Source organism: Solea senegalensis, linkage group LG3 (genome assembly GCF_019176455.1).
Source record: "Solea senegalensis isolate Sse05_10M linkage group LG3, IFAPA_SoseM_1, whole genome shotgun sequence".
Lineage (NCBI taxonomy): Eukaryota > Metazoa > Chordata > Actinopteri > Pleuronectiformes > Soleidae > Solea > Solea senegalensis.
The window spans coordinates 31,663,405-31,689,434 of record NC_058023.1 but is presented as its reverse complement, the minus strand read 5'-3'; the positions used below and the strand labels follow the sequence as shown (position 1 = coordinate 31,689,434).

The following is a 26,030-nucleotide window of genomic DNA, read 5'->3' as shown; positions in this document are numbered from 1 at the left end:
GATTTTTTGAAAGAATGTAAAAAATAAAAAAAAAACAGCAGATTTCTTAGAAAAAAAATCTGAATTCTGAGGGGAAAAAAGCCAGAATTCTGAGATTAAAGTCAGTATTCATGCCATTTTTTTCTTTTTGTTACCTTAATTTTCCATAAAAAAATGTTATAATTAATTTTATGTGATATACTTTGTTTCATATAATTTTATCACAATCTTTTTTTAAAATACAAACTTAATGTGGGACCGCTTGTGTGTGAGGTGCCGAAAGTCAGATTTAATTTCACAACAGTCACACTGTTCATACACAAGGGGGCAGCAGAAGCCAGAAACAGGAGACTGACCAGGTGATAAAACACTTATCTATTTTTTTTCCCCTCCCAAAATCAATCATTCAGGACACAGACACACAGAGGTCAAAGTTCACTCACTTTATATTTAACAAAAGGAAAAAAATAAAAATCAGCATCATGAGTTACATCAGCTTATGAGGCAGCTGGATGACATGAACATGTCCATGCGTTTACAGGTGAAGCAGTCATCATAGAAAACTCGAGAATCGTTCCATTTGTCGCCGCCAACGTCCTCGCAAAGCACCATGGGAACAGAAACCGATGAAGGACATTTAAAAACAAAAACGACACAAACTTTTGTTTCCCGTTTGAACCTGGAGACAAAGTGCTTTTCTTTAAAAAATAAAACAAAAAAAACCGAAACGTACCAACTTTCTTTGACCTTTTTTTTTCAACTCGCGTTCTGAAACAACGCATTACGATTTTTGAAGTTCAACGGTTTTCCCACAAACCAACAAAATCTTTCAGATTAGCAAAATTCAACTTTTAATTTATAAAATTATGCTTTAAAATGTTTTAATTTAGCGTGATTTACATTGAGACAGCAACAATATCAATGTTTTAATTTGAGTCCTTCGAAATTAAAAGACTCAAATTTATTTCAGATTCTGTACCTAAATTTTTTTGATTTATCAAAATTTTTCATTAAAAGTTCAAATTTGACCAATTTCTTTAAATAAAGCTTTTGATTTATCAAAATATGGTATAAAAGTTCAAATTTCTGTTATAATTCAGCCTTTCAGATTTAAAAAAAATATATTGTTAAAAACAAAAATCAAAAAAATGTTATTGATTCCAAGGTTAGTCAAATTTTGTGATACACTGACAAAAGACATGAAAATCAGGTTTCATTTTGCTAACGTGAAAAACTTGTGGAAAAAATGAAAGCAATTTTTTTTTTTTTTGCTATCCAAACTTTGAGCATGTTATTTTGAAATTCATCATTACACAACTATGACCACGATGTTTGTACCAGTAAAAAAAACCAACAAAAAACAAAAAAAAAGTCCTGTAAAGTGCAGTTAGCGAATGAGAACCTTTCCCAAAAATTCTTCCATCTGATGTGGACTCGTGAGTCGTACGCGGTTGGCAGTGGAAAGATGTCGTCACGTTCATGTACTGGCCCGAGAAAAACGTTGCTGCTCTCACTGGTTTGTGTTTCGCTTCAGGAAAACTGACGGTAAAAACTCTTCAAAGTAAAATTTTCCAAAATCACATACTTTGGCACTGTGTTTTATAAAATTAAAAAAATAATAATACAGGAAATGACATCACGACTCAGTCTCGCTGATTTTTTTTGTTGATTCTGAGAGACAAGTTATTTGTGCTGCTTTTATAATGTATTAACACATTTGGCAAATCTGTAGAAATTTAAGAAACTTTTGACACATTTTTGTAAAACAAAAAAAATTCTAATGTGCTTTTAGTTTTGAACAAACTTTTTGGTCGGATTAAAAATTTTACTTCAAAAAAAAGTACGACAAATATTTTTTGAGGGGGGACAACAATTCCACAGCAGCCATTTCAACATGAATGAACAGATTTTACTTGTCACAAAATGGCTGCTATAAAAAAATGTTTTTAAAAAAGCCATAAATATGTCAAAAAAATGGAAATTTTATTCAAATTTTTTTGAAAAAATAAAAACAGATATTCAGTGTACGATTTTTGACTTTTGAACGGTAAAAATTCTTCGATTGTCTAGGGTAAAAAATGTGTGCTGGATTTTTTCTCTTTAAAACAAAACAACAAACCAATCATTTGTGACCAAGGACATCTCTGAAAGTGTATCTGTGGTTGTCATGACAAACCAGACGAGCACACATCTGCCACCGACAAAAAAAAACACTAAAAAAAAAAACGCTGTTTCCATGGAAACCTGAATATGTTCTGATCTGAGATTGTCGCCGTACGTTTGAGTGATTTTTCTGTAGAAAAATATAATGAGGCAATATATATAATATATATATATATATATATAAAAACGGAATGAAAAGTACTGCAAGAGTTCAATGGATAGATTTACAATGATTCTCTATATAGCTTATAAATACGTTATATCTACACAATATGTGGTACAAAAATACTATAGAGCATTTATGAGTAACTGGAGTTCCTTTTGTTTTCTTTCCTCAAAGTTAACAACAATAATTAAAAAAAAAGATATGAAGGTGCGAAATTGCTCAGGCACAAGATCGTGTTTGTGTTTAAAAAAAAAATCAGATTGAGGATGTGGAGGAAAACGATGCAGTCGAGCGTTTTAGGGTTTTTCGTCGAGAGAAGAAGAAATAAGAAAACAGAGTCAAACACAGGCATTTGTTTTGGTTTAAATCTCGTCTGCGAGTCACGTGACACCAACATCGCCACTTCCTGCTTCATGTCCAGGCTTAGAGCAGACACGAGGGAACCTAGGTAGTAAGAATAAAAAATAAACAAAATTCAAAGAGGCAGAAAGTTTTTGTGTTATTGATATAAGGATTAGGTCATGTCCTCTCTGTGCTTCTATAGATTTAACATGGTTAGCGTTTGTTGCTGAGAATCGCTCCTCACTGGATTTCCGTAGATTTAACTTTGTTTTCATTTGTTGAGGAGAAACGCTCCTCTCTGGGCTTCTGTAGATTTAATCTTGTTAGTGTTTGTTGCTGAGAAACGCTCCTCACTGGATTTCCGTAGATTTAACTTTGTTTTCAATTGTTGAGGAGGCTCTCTGTAGATTTAATCTTGTTAGTGTTTGTTGCAGAGAAACGCTCCTTTCGGGGCTTCCGTAGATTTAACATGGTTAGCGTTTGTTGCTGAGAAACGCTCCTTCTGGGCTCACGTAGATTTAACCTCATTAGTGTTTGTTGCAGAAAGCGGCTCCTTCTGGGCTTCCATAGATTTAACCTTGTTAGTGTTTGTTGCAGAGAAACGCACCTTTCTGGGATTCCATAGATTTAACATGGTTAGCGTTTGTTGCTGAAACGCTCCTTCTGGGCTTCCGTAGATTTAACCTTGTTAGTGTTTGTTGCAGCGAAACACTCCATCTGGGCTTCCGTAGATTTAACCTTGTTAGTGTTTGTTGCAGAGAAACGCTCCTTTCTGGGCTTCCGTAGATTTAACATGGTTAGCGTTTGTTGCTGAGAAACGCTCCTCTCTTCTGTAGATCTAAATAAATATGTGCCTTTTTTTTTTTAGACTCACAATCCAACAAAGCATGTTTGTTTTGTGTAAATGACCAGTTTTGCTTCGCCATGTTTCTCTGATCCAGTTCCCATTGTAACCATAGACACGATGGCTGCCGAGCGTCTCTTCTGCCGCCGCCGTGACGTTTGTTTTTGGCATCAGATAAGTAGTACATTTTGCCTTGTGCCGTTTTGTGCTCCTCCTCCTTTAAGGCAACGTATGTTTGTGATGATTTTAATAAAAACCTTTTTTTCTTTTCCTTTAAAAATTTTTTTTTTTACAAATTGTCTTAATACAAACCTCGATGATGTCATCAGTAAACACTGTATAGAAAATATATAAATATGCTTTTTTTTCTCTTTTCAATGTACAAATGTTCGCAGCTCCATTTCTCCTTTGTCTCCTGCCGCAAGGCTCCTCCTCCGTCATGTCAGTCTCTCGTTCCCGTTTTTAGCCTCATATATGCACAATTGCTATTTACAGTGAGGGGGCGGAGCTGTGTGGAGTGAGGGGCGGGGCAGAGAGTGGGGCGGCGGCTTATGAGGAGTCTGTGCAGGGCGACGGCGGCGGTGGGTAGAGGTGGTGGGAGTAACTGCGCTCGGTGTAAGGCGACGGCGGGCAGCTCTCGCAGTTCTCCTCCGCCGACAAGTACTGGCTGCGCGGCGTCGGCGGCGGTGGGAAAGGCTCCGAGTCGTAGTTGAGGTCGCTGGTGTAGCCCTTGGCAGCGGCAGTGCCGCCGGACTTGAGTGGCGCCCTGCGTCCTGGTGTGTAGTCGCTGTCGCACACGTCAGTGCTGCAGGGTGTGGTGGGCGGGGCAAAGTGGCGGTAGGTGTAAGGCCGGTAGCTGCGGGAGAGAGACGTTCAAATTAAACTTCATTAGAATATTGTTTTAATGACACAACGTGACAGAGTGTAGATCAGCGAAGTGTGGGCCCCCTAGTGAGCCATGGTGGTATGGCAGGTGGGCTGTGAAAGGCCTTCAGATAAAAATAAATGTTTCCATTTTGAGTTTTAAGCAGTAAAAATGTATCAAATATTCCTTTCCTTCAGTAAATAAACAGCCCAACACGAGTTTGTAAAAGTTCAGACCAGAAAATGAAAGCGGCGTTTGAAGGCGCCACAAACACGCACCTGTACGATCTGTGAGTGGACGGACTGTTGGACGAGTAACCGAACTCCAGCGTGTACTGAGAACGAACGGTAGCTGGAGACGGAGGAGGATTCAGGATCTGAAACGCAAAAGGATCGATTATCTTAAAATGTAAGAAAACAAACATAACACAACATATTAACAGAAGACACGAGCATAAACACAAATATAAACAAACATAAAAACACAAACGTAGATTTTTCCAGTTGTCCCTGAACTCAGTGTGAGGCTTTCACTTCTCTCATAAAATAAAATTTTCTTCCAAATGATTTGAATGAAATGATCAATAATCAAGGAAACAGTCATATATTGATCTCTCTCTCTCTCTCTCACCGGTGGGAAGTACGTCCCCTTGGTACTCGACGAGCTGCTGGACGACGCCCCCGTGACATGGGCGCGGTCGTACGGCGGCCCACTGCTCCCGCCCATGATGCTGAGTGAGCCAATCACAGACTTCCCTCTGGACATCCCTGTGGAGCAAAACAAACGTCAGCGTCAGAGACGGCGGTGACATCACAGATTTTAATTATTATTATTTTATTTCAGCTTGCTGACCGGGCAGCGAGCTGGACAGCGAGCTCGGGTGCGGCACGTATCCCAGCGGCACAGATGACGGCCCGTGAACCACAAAGTCGTTGGTAACCGTCTCACCGTCATCCTTCATCTGCGGACACAGGACGCGCTGACACACGAAGTACACAGCGCCGACCACAAACAGCGCCATGACGACGGCCACGATGGAGCCGATGGTGGTGTTGGGCGGAGGAGGCGGCTCCTCTGTCGGATCTGAAGCCACAGAAAAAGAAGTGACGTGATGATCACACAACGATAAAAATGTGTGTGTGTGTGTGTGTGTGTGAGAGGACGCAGGAGTTCGCAGACTCACAGCAGCCGAGTTCGTCCGAGTTGTCGGAGCAGTCCATGTTGTTGTCACACTTCTTGTGTTTGCCGATGCACTGACCGTTAGCGCAGGTGAACTGGTCCAGAGGACATCGCACTGCCGGACGACAAACAAACAAAACGACATCATCAGCAAATGATCGTGAATAAAATACACTTGTCACTTGTAAGTACAGTTGTAATTAAGTTTTCTCCTGTTTGTTTTACATTTAATTTTAAACAAACAGACATCATTTAACAGTTAGCATATAAAGGTTATGCTAATTACAGTGCTGCTAACAACCGCTTACAACGCTAACTAGCCAGTTTTGGCCTCTTAAGTCCAGATTTCCTCAGCAGCTAACTAGCGGCTATGTATGTCTGGTTTTTTTTTAACCTCAACAAAACATTACATATATTCATATATATCTATATATATATATAGCTTGCTAACCGGTAGATGGTTTTCTGACATGTTATGCTGTGAGCCATGGCTTGCTCTGTGCTCCACTGACTGATGCTAACAGGCTAACTATCTCGCTCTTGAGCCGTAGCTCGGTCTGTGCATCACTGACTGATGCTGATGAGCGAACTTAGCTAGCTGTTTTGACACAAGCTTGACTCAGTCAGTCAGTCATCATCTAACCGCTTTATCCTCCACCAGAGGGTCGCGGGGGGTGCTGTGCCAATTTCAGCTACATCGGGCGATAGGCGGGGTACACCCTGGACAGTTCGCCAGTCCATCGCAGGGCCACACACAGCTAGAGACAAACAACCATTCACTCCCACACTCACTCCTACGGTCAATTTAGAGTGTCCAATTTACCTAATCCCCACATTGCATGTTTTTGGACTGTGGGAGGAAGCCGGAGTACCCGGAGAGAACCCACGCACACACGGGGAGAACATGCAAACTCCATGCAGAAAGGCCCTTGTTCCAACCGGGGCTCGAACCCGGGTCTTCTCGCTGCAAGGCGAGAGTGCTAACCACTTCACCACCGTGTGGACCACAAGCTTGACTCAACATATAAATAATTTGTTAAACATTAGTGAGACCCAGAACCTCCTGGGTCGGTGTAAGAACTCGCCGTGTGTGCGTCTTGTTACCTGTCACACCTTCACACTTGCTCTCGTCTGAACGATCCTGACAGTTGAAGTCGCCGTTACAGCGCAGGCTCTGGTCGATGCACTGCAGGCTGTCGCACTGGAACTCCAGCTCGGAGCAGACGGGACAGTTCTCCTCGTCGCTTTTGTCGTCGCACTCCGCGTAACCGTCGCACCTCCACGCGTGCGGGATGCAGTCGACCTCGCCGGACGTGCAGGCGAACTGCTCCGGTGAACACGTGGGCGGCTCTGAGGGACACAAAACACAAAAAACGAGGTTAAGATTGGCATGTTAGCTCCAACAGAGTTCAGAGACAAGGTCGCTTTGAGGTCGTCTTATTCGCTCACCTCCACAGGAGAGCTCGTCCTGCATCAGGACCAGGTGGACGGGACATGAGCAGCGCGTCGTCCCGTCGCCTTTCACGATGCAGATGTGGGAGCAGCCGCCGTTGTCCCACGTACACGGATGTTTACCTGGAGGACGACAAAAGTCAGAGGTCAGGCAGTTCCCCTGTATACAACTGACAGATGTGGAAAAATATCTGCGTATTAAGTTCACAAAAGCCAACTGGGCGAAGACAAAAGAGGGCAGGGCATGAGGTGAGTAAGGCATGAGGAATCCTGTCACACTATACCATGAACAAAGTTAGCTTAGCATTAGCCACAAGTGAGTAGTTCTCAATCACGGAACTCGTAAACACAACTTATCCAAAAAAATCCAAGTCAAGCAAGGAAAAACATGTTACGTCTGGTGTGATCGTACCATCAGACACAAACGCTGTGTTTGTTTACTCACTGTACTCCCTCATGTCAAGCTCGTGGACGGCGTGGATGTCACTCAGGTACCCAATGCGTGCCTGGATCTTAGTCCGTCCCTCGCGCGTGGTCTTGTCGATGCGCTCGATCATCTGCAGCTGCTTGTCGATCCAGTACAGGTGGTTCCCAAACACGGTGAGCCCGACCGGCTGCAGGATGTTGGAGTCGGCGATCACGATCCGATTGGCTCCTGGGTCGGAAAAAGGTACCGGGGGAAAAAAAACAAGGTTGTAGGGCAAAAAACTTCAGGAACAAAGGCAACACAAAAGAAGGTGAGAGAGACTGGAGGGGAGGAGGGAGGCAGGAGGAGGGAACAGTGACACACCAAGGTCAGCGACATCACACACATCAATTAAATCTAAGTCAACTTAAGTCTATGAATACGATAGCTGCTTTATCTCACTATTAAAGAGGCAGGAAACTGAAGTTTGTAAACCACTCACTCTCCCACACTAAAGCCACATGAAAAAAATCAACAATTTTACATCATCACTGTCGCCGTCGTCCTCTCAGAGACATGCTTTACATCCCACTCGGCCTGTGTGGGGCGCCAGAGCATCGCCGCAATGTGCTGAGGTCGGGCTGAACGCCGTCACTCTCCCCTCTTTAAATGCTGTTGATGCTTTTTCATGAGTCACTTTGATAAAAGACAAAATATTTTACACCGTTTCATGACTCATTTTGCCCTCAAGGGGGCGTGTCCTCCTGTGTCCTATCAGAAAGATTTGTTTATCTTTTAAACTCCTCCTCCCTGTGACGGTTAACCAGCGACACTCGGGGAACTAAGCTAATCTGCTGTCATGACGACCATGTTAAGATAATAGTTACTCTTAATCGTGACGCATGTGTGAGAAACCCTTAGCCTTTGATTGGCTGGTACTTTCACCTGCGGGTGGCGCCCAAGTCCTCCGTACTCACCGGAGAGGTCGCTGCTCTCGATGCGTCGCAGGTCAGAGTCCACCCAGAACAACTTCCCCACCTCGTTGTCGATGGCGAGCGCAACAGGTTTCCCCAGGCCGCTGAAGAACAGAACCTCGCGCTCGGTGCCGTCCAGCGCCGCCCGCTCGATCCTTGGCGAGCGCTCCAGCAGGTTGGTGAAGTACATGTATCTGTAAGAGACCGAGGTCACATGATCACAAATGTTTCCTTTCTGAGTTTTTGTGTCGCTTTTTAAACGAGCTCAACACTCCCACACCAAACCCCATGGAGAAAATCAGTGATTTTTACATCACAGCACACAGGAGTTGTTGATTCACTGCTGCCTCCATCAGTAACTTTAAATATGTTATTTTATGAATTTGGGGTTTGAAATCATTTGTTTAGATTCACGCGAGTGACACAAAGTGACCACACGAGGCAGCAGTAGAACAGCAGCTCCTGTGTCCCCATGAGCTTAAATCATTGATTTTCTCTATGGGGTTTGGTGCGGGAGAGTGAGCAGCACATAAAGCAGTGACTATATGCTTAAAATATCTTTAGATTTTTTTTTTTTATGTTTCCATCTCTAGAAATATTAAGAGAAATGTTCTTGTGTTTGATTAAAGTAAAATTTAAGGTTGTAAAGATATGAAAATGGTCCAGGAAGTGACATCACAGGGAGGCGGACCAGGTGAAACGCGCGTTGAATGACTCACCCTCTCTCCGGATTGACCACGATGGCACGCGGCCTGTCGTGGTCGTTCCGCAGGACCACGCCCACCCTGCTGCCGTCCGTGCGCGTCACGTTGATGTCATTGGTGACCTCGCTGGTCCAGTAGATGAATCGGTTGTAGATGTCGATGCTAAGGTCGTAGAGCTGCAGCCCCTGACTGGGCCCACCCAGAGCGCTCCCCACCACCGTCATGCTCTGTGGGCGGAGACAGAGACCAGGCTGCGAGGTTAAGATGGCGGTGGCGGCGGGAAATTCGGTGCTAACAAAAACAACAACAGAGGCGGTGACGGGCGCTCACCTGGTTGCCGTCCTCCTGCGCTCGGCGGATCACGTTCTGCTTGCAGTCGATCCAGTAAAGCTGTTTGTCCAGTGGGTCGTAGTCGATGGCGCGGACGTTCCTCAGGCCGTGGATCGGCAGGATGATGTCAGGACTCTGCTGCTCGTCGATGACCATGCGGTTTATAGCCGTCTTCTGGCTGAACAGGAGGAACGAAGTCGGAGCTGAGGACAACAGAAAACAAAAAAAAACATATTTTCACAACAGTTTCGCCAAGGCGGAGGAAACAGGAAGTTGTGGCGGCGCGACTCACCGCTGCACGTCTTGTTGTCGTTGTTGAGCGAGAAGTGGGCGGGGCAGCCGCACACAAAGCTGTTGACGGGGACAGCGAGACACAGGTGGGAGCAATGGCCGTTGGTGGAGGCGCACGCGTTCCAGCCGCCCTGCCGGGATGAGTGGAACACCAGGATGTCCATGACGTAGTCCAGGTGTCCCTGGATGACGGTGCGGTTCTGGCCGCTGGTCTTGTTGGCGCGCTCGATGCTGCGCTGGCTCCAGTCCGTCCAGTAGATGTAGTCCTGGTACTGGGTGAGGCCGAAGGGGTGAGGAAGGTCGTCAGCGATGACCTCGCGCTCCTGACCTGGAAGCAAAGTAGAAGAGTTAATGTCAGATATAATATTTAGACTGGAAAACGCAATAGCGATACTGTTCCCTTAAAGCTGCAGTGCGTAACTTTCCTTGATCGATGTCATTTTCCTTCATCGGTTTGTTTTTTGTGAACAAAATTAATTAAAACCGGCTACATCAGGCAAAACTATCAGACCCGCCTGAGGGAGCGTTTGAGTAGCAGCAGAGCAGGGGCGGGTGGAGAAACCGCAAGTTTGTCTTCGTCAAAACTGCAGATCAACAAATGCATTTCTGAAACTTTTTGCTGTTGCGTCTTTGTTTCCAGTCAGACTTGCTGTTGCCTCCGTCTGTCCCGTCGTGAAAAGAATCACTTCCTGTGTGCAGCGTGGGAATGTCGGCGGGTGACGCAGAGAAAGTCGCGTGGAGCTGATCGACCAACTTTGACCAACTTGTTTTTACATAAAACTTACGTACTACTGCTTTAAGCTGACTCAGATTTTATATCGTAAGGCTTTTATATAAAAAAAAAAAGGCAGTTTCATCTGTTGTCATGGCGACTATTTCGCACCAGGAACGCACAGTTTACGTGTCGGATGACCACCGCGAAACCTGATGACAAATGGTCATGTGACACTGACCGACAGAGTCATGTGATAACCCATACTGTTGATATTTGGCCCCGCCCCCCCGCAGTTACCGAGCATGTTGGACGATTCGATGAGCGTCGTGTCCAGGTCGGTCCAGTAGAGGCGGCGCTCTGCATAGTCGATGGTCAGCCCGTTTGCTCGGCCCACGTCTGCGACCAGCGTGATGCGACCGGTCCCGTCCATTGCTGCCCGGTCGATCTTCGGCTTCCCGCCCCACTCGGTCCAGTACATGTACCTGTGAAGACAGGGAGAGAGCAGTCAGAGTGAAGCTCGCTTTACCCTTTCACATACACAGATCTTCAACTCTAGACGAGAGTTCTCACCCCTCGGCAGGATCCAGAGCCAGAGCTCGCGGACTGTCCAGGTCCTTCCAGACCAGGACTTGCCGGTGCTGCCCGTCCAGCTTGGCCACCTCGATGCGGTTAGTGCCGGTGTCAGCCCAGTACAGGTTCTTGCCGAGCCAGTCTACCGCCATGCCTTCTGGGTAATCCAGGCCGAACTCCACCACATGCTCCAGAGCACTGCCGTTCATGAAGGCACGACTGATGGTCTGCGGGGGTAGCAGAAGTTAAATCAAAGCCTCGTGAAGACACATGAGTCAAAGATGAAGAAGAACAAGGAGAGGAACAAGGGGATGAAAAGAGGAGGAGCAGACGAAGAAGAAGAAGGATATGAGGAAGACAGCAACAAAGGAGGACATACATAGAGGGACGGGGGTACATAGACAGAGGAAGCTCCGCCCTCACCTTCAGGGTGATGTCGGTCCAGTAGATGCGGTTGTCGGTGACGTCAAAGTCCAGTGCCGACGCCTCCTTGACGCCGGTGAGCGGGATGGCCACGTTGTTGTTGTTGGTCTCCAGCGAGATGCGGCGGATGTCGGTGTGGCGGGAGAAGAGCAGGAACGCCTCGGGGACGATGCAGGTGCGCATGTCGGCGATGAGCTCCAGGCCGATGGGGCAGCTGCACTGGACGCCCAGAGGCTTGTAGAGGCAGAGGTGGCTGCAGCCGCCGTTGTTCTCCGCGCACGGGTTCGTACCTGAGGCGTCGCAGAACCACAACATCTTCAGAGTACACACAACAATGACGACGCTGGCGCGACACAGTGATTCTGTTGAAGTTGTTGGGTCCATGAAATGTCCGAAAATGTGGATCTTTGTTCCCTAAAACTCAAAGTGTCTTAATAATTGCATTTTTTACACTTTCTTTTCTTATTTCACATTTAAAAGGATTTTGTGGCCGATACCAATGTCACAACATTGAGTATCTACCAACACCAATGTCTAATTCTCCAACTGCATTACATATATTATTCTCCCATAAAGAATAAATAAACATCCTCAAACTAGAGGAAGACCTATATTTGGCATTATCAATCATTTAAATTGGCATAAAATGAAAGAAAAAAAGACAAAAATATGAGATTTGTCCACCATCGGCTGCCCTGATTTCTAAAAATCTGCATTTGGATTTTTCTCTTCCCATTATCAGTGATTCTGACCAGTATCGGTGCCAAGTATCGTCTCGGCTCGTCCCAAAACATCACATTATCTATTTCACTGAGGAAAAGACAGAAACGGGGCCTAAACTCACCAGAGTACTTGTGCACGTTGGTGGCCTTCAGACCCATGAGGTCGGGCAGCTGGTCGATGATGAACTCCCGCTCCGCCGTGTGCTTGTGGACACGCTCGATGCTGCGCCGCTGCCAGTCCGTCCAGTAGATGTAGTCGTTGAGCAGCGTGAAGCCGAAGATGTGCGGGAGTTTGTCCTCCACCAGCACCCGTCGACCCGTGCCGTCCATGTCCATCACCTGGATACATTTTACACACACACACACCAGAGAAACGTTAGCTCCTTCAGAAGAGCCCCGGCGGCCTGGCAGCACATCGCAGCGGCGGTAATTAGAAGCAACAGCTGCAGCAAACAAACGGCGGCAACATGTGGCCGCCACATTTCTGCTCTTCCTCTTCCACAGCCGTGCTGACGTCACGGAGCTGGAGTCAGTTTAAACAAATCTACCCCGGAACGAGACTCTGACGTGAGACGGGAGGCAGAGAGAGCAGGGGGGTCGGAGGTCAGACGACCTGCAGCTTCATCACGTCCGGTGGACACTTGAAGAACCGTTCCATTTCTGAACTTCTGTTACTTACTGGAAGTCGGCATCCAGATTACTGCGTTATCCTGGATTCAATCATTCGATACTTCATAAATCTTCCTTCTTTTTCTTTACTCACTTTGCCAGCACAAAAATGTAGTTAATGCTTTGAAAAACGAGTCCCAACATCTCAGCAGATCAGTGTACGATTCTCTGAGGCGCAGGAAGCCGGAGCAGCTGTGCGGCCCTCGCTCTCGCGCACCAAAATTTGGCACCGACATTTTTTAAAAGAAATACCCAGTAATGCTGCATAATTGAGTTAATACCATTTAAATTACAGAATTTGGCAAACCAACCTGACGTCTAGTAGTGGAAATGGTTTTGGTTTTTCCAAAGATTGGAGGGATAATTGAGTTAGAAACTTGTAAATGATGAAACTGATCTCATTAAAGTGTCTGAGTGACGGGCATATTAACTCGGAATCGTTCAGTGGCCTCCGTGTCGGACTCTGATCAATACTCGAAATGTTTCTCAACTCGCACAGAAACTTCCAGAGTGAGAGAAATGTAAGGAATCCAGAGAAAGAGGGGAGGACAAAAAAAAAACAGAAGAAAAAAAAACCCTAAAACTGAGGTCAGTGAACTGCTCACGGTCCCTGAACTCATCAACACAGCGTGGAGCGACGCGATTCGCTGATCCCAGAACAGCCCCAGTGTGGCCGGCTGCCATGTTTCAAAACATCCTCCACTTTAACACACACACACACACACACACACAGTATATAAATATAAATGAAGTTTCCATCCTCGGCTCGGAGCCTCCGCTGGTTCGGGACTCGTGACCGCGCTGCGGTGATGGTTTCAGATTCTGGTCTATTCTAAACAGAGCTGACCGCAGCTGGAGCACCCGCCCGCAATTAGAACCAGATGTGGGACCTCGCCGCAGAAACTGGGTCCTCCGAGGAACCTGCAGGGGAGGGGGGGACATGAGCGGAGGCCCCTCACTACCCCTACAACCTCCAGAACAGCTCGAGGGAGTCTGGGCGAGAAACAGTCCCCTGGGGGATTCCTGAGAGGGGGGTTCACGAGGGGTCGCAGAGGCGATGGCATGAGGACGCTGACCGCAGAGGATGAGAGCGCTCCATCACAGCCATGTTTTCTCACACTGCCCCCCCGGGGGCGATTTGCGGCCACCGATGAGGACATGATGTGTAACAGCTCTGACGGAGACGGGATGCCAAAATGAGAGACAAAAGAGAAGTCCAGAGAAAGACGAGAGAGAAAAGAGGGAGAGAGTGTACATAAAAGACGGACAGAAACAACAAAATCCAGAAAGACGGAGACATGAGGGACACGGACGACGAAACGGAACAGAAACAAAAACAGAGAGATGAGAGAGACACAACAGCCTTCCAGACACACTAGAGAAAAGAGATGAGAGACAGAGGAGACAAGAGACAGGGCAACAAGCTACAGATGAGAGACAAGAGACAGGGATAAATGAGAGTGAAATAAAGGCTCCAGAGAGACACAAACACACATAAGGAACAGGAGATTGGACAGTGAGATGGAGACAGAGAGACACAGGACAGACAAAAAGAGAGAGACCCAAGATATAAGAGACATTGGGACACTATACAGCAGAGATGAATGAAAGACAAGAGGGAGAGGGGTGTGTGGAGGGAGGGACCCCCCCCCACACGAGGGACAGGAACAATAACATAGAGAAGAGAGAGACAGGAGACAAAAGTGTCCAGAGAGAAGAAAACAATAGAGAAAAGAGACGAAAGAGAGACAGAGGAGACATGAGAAAGGGACAGGGTAAATAAGGTACAGGGACAGGGATGAATGAGAGAGAAACAAAGGCTCCACAGAGACACACACACGGAACAGGAGATACAGGACAGACAGAAAAGGGACCCCAGAGACTGATGGGACATGGAGCCAACAAGTTTTCTCTGTTTGTCCCTCCCGACAGCCTCGTTTTCTAAATTAGTTCTATTGAATGAGTTTTATTTTGAAATCAAAGCGCATTTCCTCAGGAAGTGATGTCATGCTAAAATAAAAAAATCTACCGACGTCTCACACTCTCACTTCCTCTGAGCTTTTTTAATTTTAAATTTTGTTCCCAATCGTGTGATTTCATTTACTTTGAAGGCCCACAGGAAGTACCAGCACCACACTGACCTCGATCTTGTCCGTCTTGGCGTCGCCCCAGTAGATTTTGCGCTCCTCGTAGTCGAGCGCGAGGCCATTGGGCCAGCCGAGCGACGTGTTCACCATCACCACGCGTTCCAGTCCGTCCAGGTCCGCCCGCTCGATCTTTGGCAGCTCCCCCCAGTCCGTCCAGTACATGTACCTGCGCAGGTGGACCACCACACGTCAGTCAACGCATCGCAATGACAACAACGCCTCATTTGTGGAGAAACATACAAACTGAGACTCACCCGGCCACAGGGTCCAGGACGATGGCTCTGGGCTCGTCCAGGTCTTCCGAGATCAGGATCTTGCGCATGGTCCCGTTAAGGCGGGTCACCTCGATGCGGTCCGTCCCCGTGTCGGTCCAGTACAGGTTGCGGGCGATCCAGTCGACCGCGATGCCGTCCGGGTGGTTCACCTGAGACGTGACCACGAACTGGGCGTCACTGCCGTCCAGCAGCGAGCGCCGGATGGCCTTCACGTCGTCGTCCGTCCAGTAGATGTGTCCGTCCACCGGGTCGTAGTCGATGGCGATGGCGTGGCGGATGTCGTCCACCTGCAGGATGATGTCGGTGAAGTCCGGCATGTCCAGGGAGATCCGCCGCAGGTCGGTCCGTCGGGCCAGCAGCAACACCTGAGTCGCACCTGGAGGGGGGAGGAGTCGAGTAATTAAAGCTGCTGTCAGTGACTTACTTTTGTTGCTAACAGATGCTAACAGCAGCAACAGAGCAAGATACTATATAGCATGTATATGCAGCGACTATATAAAGAATTTGTCCACTGCTTTTTGTCGCTGTTAAGATCGATTATTCCAACAGGAAACTGCCGTTTGTGTCACTTCTCCCACACCAAAGTCCATAGAGAAAAGTGGCGTTTTTAGCTCTGCTGCCTCGTGTGGTCACTTTGTGTCACTAACGTAAATTTGAATAAAGGATTTCAAGTACAGAAGTCATAAAATAGCACTTAAAGTAACTGATGGAGGCAGCAGTGGATCAACACCTCTTGTGTGCTGTGATGTAATATCATCGATTTTCTCTGTGGACTTTGGTGTGGGAGAGTGAGCGGTTTCCAAAGTGACACGAACTTTCCTGTTTGAAAATGCTGTTAAATCCCGAGATAAAGTGGTACAAAAAATAATACTCTTAAGATAACAAAGACTTAACCTGATACAGATTTTAACAGGTGAGGTTTCTTTTTTCTTTTTTGGAGTGTTATGAAGTGTTTTTCCTGGTGTTCACTGCTGGCAGCCGCGCGCTCACTGAGCTCATGCCCTGCTGCTACGGATTAAATAAGGACAAAGATATATAAGTTGGAATCAGTTTTCAGCGAGTGAAATTGAAGCGGAGGATCTGGACTGTTTAGTGTGGAAACATAAAAGGTTCCAGATCTGCTGTGACGTGCGTCAGCGAAGGAGTTTGGAGAAATATCTGTTATTTTCAGAGAGAAAAAGGGAAAAACAGAAGAATTTTCAGCCCAAACAGCCACATTGAATTCATTAGTGTGTGTGTGTGTGTGTGTGCAGCACTGGCACCAAACCCCATTAGCCTTTCCTCTAATTTAAAAACCCAGGCGTTTTCTCTCCTCTGCATCTTGTTGTCATCAGCTAAAAAGGTGTTGTTGGGCTGACCTGCGGTTGCCATGGTGATCCTGCTCCATCACCAAAGCTGTGTGAATGCCAGCCCCAGCCCCCCCCGCCGCCTCTGTTATTTACATTTTTGCTTCAGTGACCCTCGGCTGCAGAGTGACGGAGCAGCGAAGGTGGAGCAGCTTTTGTGAAGGACGTGGTCACATGACCCCGCCGCAGACAATGGCTCCTTTCACTGCTGAGGTTTAACCGTTTCACTGGAGCTCCCTTTTCTCTCCTTGCTGCTGCTGCTGCAGTGAAACGTGGCCACAGACTGACCTGAAGGTTATTGTTCCACTGCAGCCACGCCCCCCCACACACACACACACACACCGCAGCGCTCGCTTCAGGACTTTAAACCTTTCCTAATTTGTTGCTTTTGTTCGGCGTCGCCGCAGAATAAACACACACAGTTTGTTTGGTTTAGACTCGGCGGACGGTCGAGTACAGAGTCCAGTGTTTTTGAAGCATCTGTGTATAAATATGATCTCTAAAGTTAAGCGGAAATAATTACGCCTTAGAGCGTCTCAAGACGTCGAGACTCGCCGCGGCGTCCTCCATCGTCTCTGCAAACTTACTGACGCGAGGACATCGCAAATCTATCGCCATGACACTTGAACTCAGAATCAGCACTTTAACAACAACTCCATGTTTGGATAACTAGTATAACTAGCTAGTTTAAGCCACTCTTAGTGATATCATTTGACATGGATATATATCACAATATTAATGAGATCAAGATGTTTGTCATCGCTTAAAAGGTAAAGCCGAGGCGATGCGACTTATATAATATTTATAACACTCTGAAATAACATGAAAAACAATGAAACTGACTGTAAATATGGTGCAATTCTGCTAAAACACAAATAATCAAAGAAGATTAGAAGAAGATTTCACGGCACGAAAACAATTAATACATTCCAGTTGATTGTATATTGCAAAAAATAAACAAATTTCACCAAAATCTTACACACTGGACCTTTAATTGACCTTTTTAAATATGTTGTCGTCATTTCTGTGTATTTTTAAATCAAAATTATATACTTCTTCAAAGATCTGTCAACACATCTAAGACCATGCGCCGTCTTGTGCCGTGATGCGTTGACCTCACGCGACCCCTGTGTCAAACACACGTGGGTCCCCCACTCACCGTCTCTGCAGGTCTTCCCGTCCTCCAGCAGCTGGACTCCGGTGGGACATGCGCACTGATAGTGAGGCTTGTTCGGCGACAGGAGGCAGAGGTGGGAACATCCGCCGTTGTTCAGCGAGCACGGACTATTCACTGCAACACAAACACATGTTTACACATTTTAAAATCGGAATAAATAATAAAAAAACACGTAAACATGAGGACACGAGGGTGAGACACTCACAGGCAGGTTGTCTCTTGGCGCTGAAGACGTGGATGTCCATGGGCGAGAAGATGTCGGCGTGGACGACACGCTGCTCGCCACCGTTCTGCTTGCGACACGAGTGAATGGAGTGCGTGTTCCAGTCGGTCCAGAAGAGCGTGTCCTCATACAGCGTGAGGGCGAACGGGTGAGGCAGCTCGCCCTTCACCACCACCTCCCTGAGTGAAAACACGCAGACACACGGGGTCAGTGAACGCAACATTTCCACAACAAATCAAACTTCGCTGGCCGCCTAACACGATGACGGGCCGCAAAAATTAACCAAGGAATTGATCATTAGTTTGATAATCGATTACATCAATGTGAGTGTTGTTTTTCTTAATGATTAAGACAATATTCACATTGTTTATCTTCTTAAATGTGAATTTCCTGGTTTCTTTGGCCACAAAATAAAAAAAAACATAAACATTTTTTTTTTGTTTTTTTAAATGACCATCACTCACTACTCCTCCATTACATCATAAATATTGATGTATAATCAATATTTTTTATGTTTTTTTTAACACTTCCTGCTGATCCCTTCACAACAAAAGCCCCCTTGCGATGCAGAATTTTGCAGGTTTACTGTGAAACATCCACAGGAATTGAATAGGTTTTAAAGGCCGAAGCTAAATAGTGACCAATAACCTGGAATTAAATCAGTTGTAGAAAATAGGATCCAGTGTAATTATTGATAAGACTGCTGAAATTCAGTTTCAGGACGTGTGAATGCACCATCACACCTGTGGTGTGTTCACAGTGAAACCGTCTTTCTGTGTGAACGCATGTTCATACCTGGACGAGCCGTCCAGGCTGGATCGGTGGATGAAGTTGTGTTTGGCGTCGGCCCAGTACAGTTTCTCCTGGCTGTAGTCCAGCGTCAGACCGTTGGGCCAATAAATGTCTTTGTCGATGATCATCGATCGATTGGTGCCATCCATTCCCGCCCTCTCGATCTTTGGCACCTCGCCCCAGTCTGTCCAGTACATGTACCTAAAAGAGGGAGAGAATTCATTTATGATTAATCCCAAAATATCACATAATATGACCTTTTTTTTTTTACGATTTGAAGAACAAATGAGGGAGCACAAAGAACAAATGAGGGAGCGCAAAGAACAAGTTGTTTCAAAGAACAAAATCTAATTCCATAGTAGAACGGTAAAATTGTAAACAGACCATTTCAGGGAGGAGAATGCTAACAGAAGCTAGCCAAAAGTCAACTAAAGCCAAACCCTAGCTTAAAGCTGAACCAGAAGCTCGGTATAAGAAGGCAAAAGGTTTTGCTATTTCACATTCACGATCCCTGGAAGAAACTATCATCACACACAACTTCGAATTGGGGGGGGGAGGAGTTGGACTCCCCACCACAGCTTGTAAAACTGGGACAAAGACAAAAGTCAATCTTAAATGTTGTGCTCCAGCTGTGACCGTAGGAACACAACGACTGTTTCCTCTCAGCTACAGGAAGACGATCAGTGGTGGGAGGCAGGGTTTGACCACTGTGCGGCTAATTCTTCACTTTGTTCGTCTTAATTATCATCACAGTTGGACCCTCCACCACCCCCCACCCCCCAAACACACTCCATCAACCCCTCTCCTCCCCCCACAGGAACCCTGGACTGAACCTCAACAAACTCCACCAAACAGAGGCTACAACCCCACCAACATGACTTTGTCTCTTCGGTGTTTCAAAACTCTTTGTTCGGATTTACCGCAGTGACACAAACTGACCACACGAGGCAGCAGTCAGTAGAGCAGCAGCTACTGTGTCTCCGTGAGCTAAAATCGACTATTTTTCCTACGGAATTTGGTGTGAGGAGAGAGAACGGGTTTGCAAACTTCACTTAGAGTGTGTTTGAAAACGATGCCCAACAGTGAGATAAACATGTGAACACGTTCTTCAGGTATTGTAGAATCAAACAAATTGACATTTTATTAGTTGAGCCTTTTGTTAAACCATGTTGCAGCCACTTAAACCTGAACTACGCTGATCATGAGCTAAAATCGATTATTTTCTCTATGGAATTTGGTGTGGGGAGAGTGATTTGCAAACATCAGTTTCCTGTTGGAAAATGACATGAAAAATGTTCTTCAGGTATTGTAGACCTAAACTAATTGACATTTTATTAGTTGAGCCTTTTGTTAAGCCACATTGCAGCCACTTAAACTTGAACTACACTGAATGGGAATGTACGTGAGATAAGATTTTAAACCAGTTGAATCCAGGAAAGAAACTTGATGTTTCAAGTCAAAGCTAATGACCCACAAACACAGCAGCAGCGGTGGCGGCGGGGCCTCTGCCGGCCACTGCACCTAATCCCATTCACACCGACACAAAAGCTAAACTGATATTCTGCCCAGGAGCTAAAAACTCCAACAGCCTTTAAACGCAGCAGCTGGTTGGGTTTCACTGCAAACAAAGCAAACACACACACAGGGGGAGAGTATGGATATGATGCAGATATGATTTCACCTCTCTCCAAACATTCAGGTCTGAACAGTTTGGCCTCGACCAGGCAGTGGAGCCGAGTCAAAAAAAAGAAGAGAGAAAAGAGAGAGAGAAAGAAATGGCGTGCACACAACACATCCCCTCACCACAAGAGCGTCTTTGTGTTTGGTACCTGATGCATTAATCATCGCAGTTGAACCGAGTCCAGCTCTGCGTTCCTGCGTCGATTTGGAGAACCAGTTCCTCAGACTGAACCTGACTACACTCTGAAAGTATGTGGAGAGACGCCACGCGTTCGCTCGCACTGTGTGTGTGTGTGTGTGTCGCACAAACCCAGCATCTTATACACAACCAGGGTTAGATTTACGTTAACACACAGATGTAGAACATTTACACACAAACTGGGTTCTAGTTTCTTAATTCTGTGTTCTGTTTTTTTGAATAATCAGGGAGGGAAAAAACCTGACACAGTGACTTTTTCTACAGAACAAACACGTCCACATTCTGGTTGTCCTCGCCGTACAACAACGTCACACTGACGCAGTGACTCATTAACAAACATCAACAACAACACTAACGATAAACCGCTTTTCTAATCGCCACTGGACAATTGGGTCTGAAACGTTTGGTCCCTATGATGAAAAATTTCCAATCGGCGTTTCTCGAACCTGCAAGTGACGGCGTTCTACGATGTCTCTGTTTCGTCCACAAACTAAAATGGTTCCGTTTTGACGATTTCTTTGTCAAGCGGAGCAAAGGAACCAGAAAATACTTTTCAGCTTGTTAAATGTGAATAGTTCCTGGTTTCCGGTAAACCACAATCAACAGTTCTCAACATTTTCTGACATTTAACAGACCAAACGAGTACAACACAGATTCATCGATTATGAGATAAAGGGTTAGTTGCAGCCCTAAAACAAATAATATAAAAATTATTTGCTTGAGTAACCACACTACTGGTGTGTCTCTACTATCTTCACTGCACTGCAATTACATACTAAATAATTAACTATTAAAACACGCTTAAAAAAAAAACCCAATAACTTAAAATATAAAGTTTTAGGGACTCTGCAACATTTGTCAAGTTTCTCAAGCAAAAACAGGGGATTCGTAATAATGGGCCGACTCATAATACCTTTTATTATCAAAACCAACTAATCTGATTAAGCTTGCACGCTGCTTTAAAACTGCAGTTACTCAGTGCTGCCACTGGCACGTGCTGTGAATTCGATGTCGCATAGCGTTAGCATGAGCACTATCAGGGTGAATCTCATAATTGTTCTTGTGAAGCACTTTGTGGTTTTATACCTGGGAAAGGTGCTCTATAAATAAAATGTACTCACTTAATCTAAGGTACTTTAAAGTCGAGGTACGGGATCATTGCATTAACCGGTTACTGAATTAACCATCAACAATTGGTTGGTTTAACCCTCCACACGACAAAAAATATGCATTAAACTTTCCCGATTGATCGATTATGAAAATAATTGCTGGTCGCAGCCGTACTGTGTAAACTCATTCACTCAACGATGCCAGAAACAGCATTTTCCTCCGCGTCAGAGGCATTCCTCATCATAGTAATGAGATTTCCACCTTTAAAGCCACCTTTAGAGCTTGCACACCACCAGTGGTAGTTTGAGAAATAACTGCGTGTAAACAACTATTTACAAAACCAGACTCCGCCCTGTCAACACCTCATGAACCACGTCTGCCTCGACACGGTGGACTCCTCAGGTGTCCCACACACATTTGGCCAGAGACTGTTCTTAAACTTAGCTAGCTGTGTTTTCACCTGCCTCACTGGCTGCTGGGAAAACAAAACTGCCTCCATGGCAACAAAGGAGCTCTGTTTAAAAGACACACACACACAACCCAAACAATAAACAATGGCAGCAAACCAAACGTATGCAAAACATTTCACGCACCGGGGAAAGCAGCAGCGTTATGCTAATGTGTCCACACACACTCTCCAGACCCTGAACGTGTGCGCCCACGTTTGGACACAGACTTTTATTTTGCACAGGGGCGTTTTCACGTGAGAGACTCTTATTTTGTAAACCCGCAGGTCTGCATCTCACAGACTGAAGATGTGGGGTGGCGTGAGCGGGTGACGACAGCGTCGCTGTGACTTTAATCTCCGACGGCATGACGATCAAACAGTTGAGAGGAAGAGTTTCCGTGAATAGAAACAAGAGAAGACGGCGGCAACATTTAAATAAAACTAATGAATACATTAACAGGCCTCTTTCATCTGAGTCCTAATGGATGTGTTTGTGTGTGTGTGTTTCCGAGTCGTAAATGGACCAAATTGAACTTTGGTGTCACTTTGTAAAATTGCTCGCTCTCCCTGCACCAAAGTCCAAAGGAGTTCACAGCGACACAGGAGTTGTCAATCCACTGCTGCCTCCATCGCTAAGTTCAAAAGTCTTATTTGAAACTTCTGTGTTTCAAATTCTTTGTTCACATTTAAGTCAGTGACACAAAGTGACCACACGAGGCAGCAGCCATAGCAGCAGACCAGCAGCTTGGAGTATGGTGTGGGAGAGTGAGTGGTATACAAGGTGAGACAAACTTTAATTTCCATTCGGAAAAAGTCGGTCTAAACAGTGACAAACACATTCTGAAGATGTAGTAGAATTAAGCAGATACAGCTGGTAGAGATATTTTTCATGTTCTCTGCAGGGGGCACTCACAGCGCAGTCAGTTCTGACTATATCTCATTACCTAAAACCCCTTTAAATTATTTTTTACCCTTGTTAGGGGTATAAGGAATGATTCCCCGTGACCTCCGAGACTCACCCTCGTTCTGGATCCAGAGCGATGGCTCTCGGCTGGTCCAGCTCCTGCCAAAACAGAACCTTCCTCAGAGTCCCATCCAGCTCCGACACCTCAATCCGATTAGTATCCGAGTCTGTCCAGTAAAGTTTCTTTGCTAACCAGTCGCAGGCGAGTCCATCCGGGGACGCCAGGCCCGGCACCACCGTCTGGACCGAGCTGGCGCCCGACTGGTTGAAGACGGTGCGTTTGATGGCCTCCTCGCTCACGTCGCTCCAGTAAATGAGGCCCTCGGAGTAGACGTAGTCCACGGCGGCGGCGTCCTCCAGCCCCCCCACCACCACCGTGGCATTGGCCTTTCCATGCGCCGCATCCACCAGACACAGATCCCGTCGGTTCGCATACAGCAGCAGCGGCACGGCTGCGGGAAAGAGAGGGAGAGTCAGAAAAAAGCGGGGTCCTATCTATTCACTTTTTCATTCATTTATGGGTTATTTGGTCCATAAATTGTCAGAAAATGCTAAAACAAATTGTGGAAATAATGACTGATGATTTAAAAAAAACAAAAATTATTCAATTTGAATGATTTCTTTATTTTATGGAGCAAAGAAACCAGAAAATATTCACATTTACGAAGCTGAAATTTTGATTAATTTAGTAATCGATTTATAATCATTGTAGCTCTGAAGCTTATTATTTTTGTTCTCAGAAACTTACAAATGTCACAATAAAAAAACATTTTAATCTTATAAAATATAATATATCATCAACTATTTTTCAAGTTTTCTGATTTTTCCAGCTTCTTAAACATGAATAAATACTTCTTGGTTTGTGGGAATCAACAATTCTCAATGTTCACCAAATGAGTACAAGACAGAAAATATACACATTCTCATTTGTGCTTGTTCTTTTTTGGACATCTTTACTTTTAAATATTGGTATTAATGTGACGGTAGAATGGTAAAACTGATCACAGCTGATAAGAATCAATACTGAAGAGTTCACGACGCACACTGTGATTAAAAAAACAACTCATATTGTTATTATTTTTAACATTGAACAGTAAATATGATTATTTTTGCATTTTAGTAAAAGCTTTTTTGAGGAAACAAATGACACCAATATAATGAGTTGACATTTTCTTGGAGTTTTGTCAACAAACAAAGCGTTATCTCCTGAATAAAAGGAACAGGATGTTTTCACAGCAGATTCAAACCATTGTGTAAAAGTTTTTATATGGTTTGTATTGCTGAGACAAACCCATTATTTATTTATTAATTTACCAATACAATTCTTGGTAAAATAATAAATATAAAAAATAAACCATGTGCTGTAACAGTAAACAGAATAATTATATTGTGTTGTAATAGTTTTCTTATAAAACCTTTAAAGAAAACACACATTTAAATGAAAGAATGAGCAGAAACTACACATAGGTACATAACTTCACACATAACATAATTATTGTAAATATTTATGTATAGTTGGATCAAAAAGTTAATATTTCTTGTTAAAAACATAATCCTTAACAAATTTAAATGTCTTGTTGAGAGTAGACATGTTGTTTATATTGTTCTGATAATGTTATACCTTACTTTTGTGTAACGTGTATGTATTTATTGGTGGAGCTAATGTTTAATAATGTATTTAGAAGCGTTCTGGATGTTTTTATTTGTGCTAACTGACCTGCGTACATTAGCATGTGATGCTAACTGTTGCTAACCGAGCTTCTAAGGTTTCAAAGCCCGATTGAGTAACTAAAGCCAAAGTTAGCAGCAGCAGCTAACACCCGGGAGCTCGGTGGGAAAAAAAAACAACTCCGGTTGAAACACACAAATCCCGCTAATGCAGGAAAGACACATGGGTTGTAGTCACTGCCCGGGATAAGTTAGCGAACGCTGGGCCGTTTGTGTTTTCATTCTCCGGAGCTCCAGCATCGGGAGAAGCCTGGGAAGCTACGCGGAGCTGGAGCTATGCTAACATTAGCTCTGCTCTGGAGAACCAAACCTCGGAGCGCAGGGCCCTGGCGCGGACACAGCTCCGACTGTGCACCGCTAAAATAATAATTTGCCCGCTGTCTAGCGCCAGTTTAATGTCCCCGCAAGTATAAGCAGCAAAGCGAGGGGAAAGAGAGAAGCTCCAGAGAGACGAACTCACCTCGAACGACGAAACAAAAACTACACAACAACAGAGTCCGCAGCGCGACACCCATCTTCCCAGTTCTCTCGGCCCTGCCGCCGCGCTCCGCTCAGCGGCCCGATCCCATGGCCGTGCAGCCGAATCCTGGCGCACCAGAAAGCGTGTGAAAATACAAAGACGCCTCGACGGTGTTGCTGCGGTACGTGTTTACGCGGAGCCCGCGTCCATCCCGGCGGGGCTGTGCGGGGCTGGATCACTTGCGTCTGGGGCTAACTCCGTGTCGGTGTCTCACATTGTCCTGCAGGAGCAACGACGTCTCCTTCCGCTGTGAGGAAGCTGCCGCGTTACCGCGCTGCTGCTCTACCGCGCCGCGTCGTTTCCGTCACCGCGCTACCGCTCGCGTTACCGCTTCTCCCTGCTTTCTATTGTTGTCCTTATTTACGCTTTTTACGTGACTGCGTTACAACAAACAATGACGTCCTTATATTGTGTTTCGTTTTGTTTTACACCGTCCTGTTGTAAAACGTCTCCCCTAGATTCGAAGTAAGACGATTAATCGGGTCAGATTTTTTTCATTTATTGATTTGTCTGATATTTATTTATAGACGTTTACAAATGTTTGTTCACATAAATAGATATTGTTGAACAATTTCAATGTAGACAAAGTAGAGCTTTTTAGACCACACATTTTAAGTATATAATATT

At 45.3% G+C, this 26,030-nt stretch overlaps 1 protein-coding gene across 2 annotated transcripts; it reads right to left on the bottom strand.

Annotated features, from left to right (window-relative positions):
• Positions 1–3,051: 3,051 nt before the first annotated feature.
• Positions 3,052–25,655, bottom strand: lrp6 (low density lipoprotein receptor-related protein 6). 2 transcript variants are annotated; one of them, XM_044021316.1, is made up of 23 exons: positions 25,344–25,655; positions 23,211–23,607; positions 18,758–18,955; positions 17,945–18,141; positions 17,722–17,853; positions 15,196–15,592; positions 14,936–15,107; positions 12,248–12,464; positions 11,404–11,693; positions 10,981–11,207; positions 10,708–10,892; positions 9,697–10,023; positions 9,405–9,607; positions 9,090–9,301; positions 8,374–8,564; positions 7,436–7,645; positions 6,988–7,113; positions 6,643–6,888; positions 5,543–5,653; positions 5,212–5,442; positions 4,990–5,126; positions 4,638–4,735; positions 3,052–4,350 (listed from the first exon to the last, which is right to left on the bottom strand). In XM_044021316.1, exons 1-23 carry the CDS (start codon positions 25,396–25,398, stop codon positions 4,044–4,046), a joined length of 4,866 nt encoding a protein of 1,621 aa, XP_043877251.1. In that variant the 5' UTR covers positions 25,399–25,655; the 3' UTR covers positions 3,052–4,043. The 2 variants fall into 2 exon arrangements, with proteins under 2 accessions (XP_043877251.1, XP_043877252.1); XM_044021317.1 differs by having other exon boundaries at positions 6,652–6,888.
• Between the last annotated feature and the right edge of the window lie 375 nt (positions 25,656–26,030).

Bases quoted from the DNA above. Each gene is read 5' to 3' on its own strand.
- lrp6 (XM_044021316.1), bottom strand. From the start codon at position 25,398: ATGGGTGTCGCGCTGCGGACTCTGTTGTTGTGTAGTTTTTGTTTCGTC. The intron at 23,608-25,343 runs GTGAGTTCGTCT...TCTTTCCCGCAG, and splicing joins TTTTTGTTTCGTCGTTCGAG to CCGTGCCGCTGCTGCTGTAT. The intron at 15,593-17,721 runs GTGAGTGGGGGA...TCCCCCCTCCAG, and splicing joins CGGGAAGACCTGCAGAGACG to GTGCGACTCAGGTGTTGCTG.